This window comes from Megachile rotundata, chromosome 1 (assembly GCF_050947335.1).
Source record: "Megachile rotundata isolate GNS110a chromosome 1, iyMegRotu1, whole genome shotgun sequence".
Classification (NCBI taxonomy): domain Eukaryota; kingdom Metazoa; phylum Arthropoda; class Insecta; order Hymenoptera; family Megachilidae; genus Megachile; species Megachile rotundata.
Genome location: NC_134983.1, coordinates 25,412,640 through 25,419,294, shown reverse-complemented (window position 1 = coordinate 25,419,294; position 6,655 = coordinate 25,412,640). Strand labels below are relative to the sequence as shown.

The 6,655-nt window shown below is 62.6% G+C and overlaps 1 protein-coding gene across 1 annotated transcript; it reads left to right on the top strand.

Annotated features, from left to right (window-relative positions):
* The first annotated feature begins 371 nt into the window (after positions 1–371).
* On the top strand, positions 372–2,506 carry LOC143264186 (uncharacterized). The gene is made up of 3 exons (XM_076530121.1): positions 372–1,109; positions 1,929–2,299; positions 2,380–2,506. The coding sequence occupies exons 1-3, from the start codon at positions 372–374 to the stop codon at positions 2,504–2,506; spliced, it is 1,236 nt and encodes a 411-aa protein (XP_076386236.1).
* Positions 2,507–6,655: the final 4,149 nt, after the last annotated feature.

Below are 6,655 nucleotides of genomic sequence, written 5' to 3'. Positions count from 1 at the left end.
GGGCACACGGCGGCGCAGTGCGGCGAGGCGGTCGTCCGTTCCGGACGCTGCTACGCATGCGGAGAGGGGGGGCACAAAGCCGCAGAGTGCGGCAACAAGCTAAAGTGCCCCCTCTGTAGCGACCTTGGGAGGCCGGACGCGCATCGCCTAGGAGCGGCTGGGTGTGCCCCCAAACCGCCGAGAAGGAAGAACGCAGCTGCACCAGAAAAAGTGAAGGCGAAAGCTGCTAGTACTGCAAGAGAAGAGAGAAGGGACATCGAGCCTGGAAGAGAAGAGGGGAGGGCGCAAATAGCCACCGGGGAAGCCACAACACAAGAGGCCACGCACGCCGATGAAAGCGCCATGGAGGTGGCTGAGGAGGGATGCCAGTGATGGGGCCATTGAGCCCCATTCTGCAAGGAAACGCGAACCACTCGGCGGGGGCCCAGGACGTTTTCCTGCACACCCTCGCCGAGTGGAATTGTTCGATCGGGATCGTGGCGGAGCCCTACCGCGTCCCGGACCAGCCTAACTGGTTCGCGGACGCGGAGGGTCGCGGAGCACTTGTCGCGATAGTGTCGCGTGGGGCATCCGGCTCCCCCCCCTGTACCGCGATTGCAGCGGGTAGGGGAGCCGTCGCGGTTCGATGGGGGGATGTAGTGGTGGTGGGCGTCTACGCACCACCCAGCTGGCCTCTCGCACAGTATGAGGAGTTGCTGGATAGGGTGGGGCAGTTAGTGTCGCGTTGCCCCACCCAACGCGTTCTGGTCCTCGGGGACTTCAACGCGAAGGCTCGCGAGTGGGGTTCCCCGAGGACCGACGCGAGAGGCCAGGTAACCCTGGATTGGGCGGCGGCGCAAGGGCTCCTGTTGCTCAACAGGGGCTCGGCGAGCACATGCGTGCGGCCTCAGGGTGAGTCTGTGGTGGACTTGTCCTGGGGCTCCCCTGCGGTCGCGCGCATGGTTGCGAGCTGGCGGGTGGAGGAGGAGACTGAAACTTTAAGCGATCATCTCTACATCCGCATACAGTTCTCCTCCGAAACCCGGCGTCGTCGGGGTGGACGCCCACCGCCGAAAAGATGGGCGCTGAGGAGGCTAGACAGCGACATGATGGTGGCTGCGGCCCTCGCGGTTAGCTGGCCGGCTTCTCCGGCTGGGGAGGTCGCGGACGTCGAGGGCGAGGCTCAGTGGTTCCGGGGCACCATGCAGGATATCTGCGACGTAGCGATGCCCCGGGCCACCCCTTGCCCGCGTCGGGCGGCGTACTGGTGGACGGGGGAGATAGCGCAATTGCGCGCAGCATGTCTGCCATTGCGTCGTCAGTATTTGCGCGCCCGACGGAGACGCAACCGCGACCCCGCGAGGGAGCAGCAACTTTGGGGCTGCTACCGGGAGGGGGTAGCGGCTTACAAGAAAGCCATCAGGGAGTCCAAGGATCGAGCCTGGGACGAGTTCCTCGGCTCTCTTGAGCGGGACCGGTGGGGGCGGCCATATAAGTTAGTTATGGGTAAACTTAGGCCATACGCCCCGCCGGTTGCGGGGAGCCTCGACCCCCAGCTACTGGGGCGCGTCGTGGAAACTTTATTTCCGCGCGACGAAAATCCACCGACGCGCTCCGGGTCGTCGGCCCACCTTCAGTGGACCGACGATATGGGGGTTTCGGACGAGGAGCTCGTTTATGCCGTCAAGAGGGTCAGTGCTCGCAACACTGCACCAGGCCCTGACGGCATCCCGGGCCGGGCTTGGGCCTTGGCACTCCCATTTTTGGGAGATAGATTGAGATGCCTCTTCAGCGCCTGTCTGAAGTTAGGGAAGTTTCCGGATTTGTGGAAGCGGGGACGGCTGGTCCTCTTAAAAAAGGAGGGGCGACCCGAAGGGGAGCCCTCGGCGTACCGGCCGATCGTTTTGTTGGATGTAGTGGGTAAGATCCTAGAAACGATAATCGCAAAGAGATTGACGGATCACCTCTCCCGGGATGGTCCTGACGTGGCCGACTGGCAGTTTGGTTTTCGACAAGGGAGGAGCACTATAGATGCCATTCAGAGGGTTAGGAACATCGCCCAGTCGGCCACGTCAAGGGGCGGGGTGGCGATCGCTATATCGTTAGATATAGTGAACGCGTTCAACACCCTGCCCCATAGGACGATAATGGAAGGCCTTGAAAGGCACCGGGTCCCCCCGGTAGTTAGTAATATCATAGGGGACTATCTCCGGGAGAGGTCGATCGAGTGTGTAGATCGGTCGGGCGCCATTAGGGTTTGGAAAGTCGAGCGGGGCGTGCCCCAGGGTGCGGTACTCGGGCCGCACCTGTGGATCGTGGGGTACGACCCCGCTCTGAGGGCCCCACTGCCACCGGGATTATATTTGACTTGTTTCGCGGATGATACGCATATCCTGGCAGTGGGGCGAGATTGGTCGAGGACCAGCCGTCTCGCCGAGTTGGGTGCTGCGGTGGTCGTTGCCGAGATCCGGGCGCTCGGGCTGGAGGTGGCCCCCCACAAAACAGAGGCCATGGCCTTCTGCCATAGGCGTGGGGACCGCCCTCCGCCCGGAGCGTTGGTCCGGGTAGGCGGGGCCGATGTCCAGATCGGGTCCGAGATGAGATATCTCGGACTCCGGCTGGACAGCCACTGGAGCTTCGTGCCCCACTTCGACGCGTTGGCCCCCAGGTTGGAGCGTGTTGCGGGCGCGTTGGCGCGCCTATTGCCCAACCTGCGGGGTCCTAGTGAGAGGGTGCGCCGGCTCTATATGGGGGTCGTGCGGAGTATGGCCCTATATGGCGCCCCTGTTTGGGCTGCCGACCTGGCTGCCAGTCGCCACTCGCAAGGTGTTTTGCGAAAAGTGGAACGGCGGCTGGCGGTCAGGGTGGTGATGGGGTACCGCACGGTCTCCTACGAGTCGGCTATGGTTCTGGCTGGGGTAATTCCCTGGCCACATCAGGCCGAGGTGGAGGCAGCGGTGTACAGATACCGCTGCACCCTCCGAGAGGAGGGCATAGTAGAGGGTGCCCAGCCAGGACCCAGCGTCGAAGAGGTGCGGCTCCAGGCCCGACGCGCTGCTGTCTCCCGCTGGAAGGACGAGTTGTCCTCCAGCGGGGCCGTGGAGAAGCGCGCTGTCGGGGCGGTCCATCCGCGGCTGGAGCAGTGGATGGACCGCGGTCACGGGCGGCTTTCGTTCCGGATCACGCAGGTGCTCACCGGGCATGGTTGCTTCGGGGAGTACCTGTGCCGGATCGGAAGGCAACGATCACCACAGTGTTACGAGTGTGGGGCTGGGCGCGATGACGCCCAGCATGTGTTGGGGAGGTGTCCTGCCTTTGCGCTGCAAAGGCACCTCCTGGAGTGCGAGATTGAATGCGACGCTGCGTGCATGGGTGATGTGATTGAGAAAATGTTGAAGAGTGACGAGGCGTGGAAGGCCGTCGCCTCCTTCTGCGAGACGGTGATCTCGCGGAAGGAGGAGGCGGAGCGTGAGAGAGAGAGACGTGGTATGACAGTGAGAAGAGTGAGAGGGAGAGGGCGACCCGCTTCTCGGGCGCCCTCCTGAGGGTAGTGGGCGGCGTGGCTTCTCCGCGTCGCCCGCACGGCGTGAACGGTGGGGTGATTGAGTGTGCGTGAGTGGGTGTGAGTGTGTGTTGTGTGTTGTGCGTGTGTGCATGTGTATTTTAAGTAGAGAGGAGTGGTGGGATGGGGATCGCGCCGCCCTCCCCGGCGTCGGTCCTCATCCCCTTGTGCGAGTGTAGGCGGTCTCGGTCCGGGGTGTCGGAGTTCCCGGGATTGACCGAGGCCGCCATGGCCGCAGGTGTCATGGGCGGGGGCCCATGGCACCATTGCACGCGGCCAGGTGTGTGGAGACGACGGCGGGCGTGATGACGTCGTCGGCTCCGATAAGGGTGGGGTGGGACTTATTGTTGTGGGGAGGCTTCTCCTCCCCACGAGGAGGGCGATGTGTGTTGTCGCATGGCGGCATTCTGGCGGGCCGTGGCGACGAATATGGCACGATCCCATAGCCCGCCATGCCGCCGAGGGTGGGCATCACCGAGGGGTTTTAGTGAGTAGGAATCTCACACTACCCCCGCTCCTCCCCCGGGGAGTGGGGGTGTCTATGAAGATTTCCCCTCGTAAAAAAAAAAAAAAAAAAAAAAAAAAAGGTTAGGTTAGGTTGGCGGACGAACTGGTGCCGGGGTGGCACAAGTCGGATCTCCCACCTCCACGTGGTGTTCGCTGGGATAGAGGCACTCTACGCTCTTCGGAAGTCAATTGCTTCGGCGATTGGCTTCCCAAGGGTGAGGGCCTCTATGCTAACGGGAGAACGGCGGGTCCCCAGTGGGGGGCCTATGCTCACACCGTAAGCCTGTAGTCATGTTTTGCAGGAACGGGGAGCTTGCCTTAACCGGCTGGCTCGCGAGGAGTAAACCTCTATAAAAAATCCGCTGTGTGGTTCGCGGGGCGGAATACGGCCACGGTATCCCCTGCCTTGCGGTATGAGTCCGCATAAAAGGGGTGCTCCCGTCGTCTTTAAGTAGTCCCTGTGAGGCGTGAGGCGATGCCGGCGGGGTCTTCGGACCCTGGTAGGGCCTCCCAAGCCGGCAAGGCTTACGCTGAGGGGTGAAAACGGGGGCGGCGGGGGCGAGTGAGGACGCCTGAAATTAAGGTGTACAGGCAACCGTGCCGAGAATTGCGTGGCCGCCCAGGCGTAAAACAGGGCGGTCTCGAACGGTTCCCTCGGGGGTACCTGCCGGCCCCCCCGAGTATTCAACGGCTTCCCCGGGTAAGGCGGCTCTGCCCGGGGTGACTTCCCTTCCGACCCCTCTCGTGGGACGAAATATGGATTTGTCAAATTTATCAACTTTAACTTCCGCTGTGGCCGACAGCGCAAAAAACGGCCAAAAACACGAAAGAAGCGAGGAGAAGAAGAGGGAGGTCGATGACAAAGGGAGGCATTCGGCGGTACCGACCAACCTGCCAATCGTGCGGTGCACGGACATCCTGAGGACGCCCGTGAAGATCAGGAGCGTGTCGATGCCCAGGATTGACATCGAAGAGTCGGGCCCGTCCACCGAGCCAAGTGCCGCTACAGCCAACTCCGGCGGCGAATCGTCTGCTTCGGAATGGAGAAGTACCAGACGACGGATGGATACCGGCCAGAAGAAGGAGAGCGGATCAAGGGATAGGTCTGCGCTGCGTCGGGGTGAAGGCGTGGAGCTGACGGTGGTCCCGAAACAAAAGTCTCAGGCGCGCCCGGTGGCAAGGCGCAGAGACGTAGACGTGGAAGAGGACAGTGGTTCGGACTCGTCTATAATTTCGGTGGACCTGGCGCCGCCGACCAGGAGTAGGCCGGTGCGGCAGAGAGGACGCCCTCCCACGACGGGAGAATATGTGGGCCGGGCAGAAGCCCAGGAACGCCTCAACGAGGCGAAGAGGAGATCGCTGCAATTGGACAGGGAAATGAGAGCATTCGACGAGTCGATTCCGGCGCCGGGCCCCAGTCGCGCGAGTAAGCCTCTACCGGACGTCGAAGAGTTGTCGCGCGCGGCACGCTGGCTGCCCTCGGCGGATTTATTCGCCGAGATGCTAAAAAACGCCGACCTCATAAGGCGAGTGGCCTCATGCTCTCAAAATCTCAAAGGGACTAACGTCCGCGCCCTGCGAGTCGCTTCTAACACAATAGAAGCGTTTACGGCCGAGTTGGCCAAGCGGCCCGCGTCCAGCGGCGTTCAAGAACCCACGGACAAGGATGAGGAAATGGAGGGCCTTAGACGACAGCTCCGTGAGGCAGAAGAGCAACGTCGGCAAATGGCAACGGAGCTGGCAGCATTACAGCGGCAGATGCAGGAGCTGCGCAGGGGGGCGGCAACACCTGCCGCTGGCTCCACCCCCGCCGTGGCTACGACAAGGAGAGCTGGGACGAGGAGGAGGCTCTCATCATCCTCCTCAGAGAGGGAGCAGGCCAAACGCAGGCAGATGAGCGCGGTTGGGACGGACGCACCAACGGCTGCCCTGCCACCGGCGAGAGAGGAGTTGCCGCCGGTGGAGGTAAACATGGAGCAGACAGCGGAGGCGCAGTTGGCGCCTGAGGAGACACCGGCGGTGATGGAGCCGGTTGAGACCAGCCGGGAACAGGGGCCGGTGCAGACTCCGGCGGAGATGCGGCGGGAAGAGCCAGCAGAATCGGGGCTGCAGCTAGTGGTAGCCGCGCTCATCCGAAAAGTGGATGAACTTACCGCGGAGGTAAGGAAGGAGAGGTCGGGACCGACAAAGCCTGGGCCTAACCAGGAGAGAATCGTGAAGGCACCATCACGAGCGGCATCGGGGGCTCGCAAGCAAGTGGCGCGCCCAAGACAGGAGGTGGGTCAGGACAGCCCGCCAAATCCGCAACCGGCGCCCGCCCCCCAAGGGGAGACGTGGGCCACGGTGTTGGGACGCAAGGCAAAGCGGGAGCAGAAGAAGGCTCAAAATAGCGAAGGGGAAAAGTCGGTGAAGCGACCGACACCACCTAGCAAGGGGAAAGCCGGGATTAACACCGCGGGATCCGGTAAAAGCAAACCGGCTGCGGCGGCGACGAATAAGCCCAAAGTGCCGAGACCGCCGAGGGCAGCCGCAGTGACGTTAACGGTGATGCCTGGGAGTGACACGACCTACTCCCAGGTAATCAAAAAGGCGATGGAGACCGTCGAT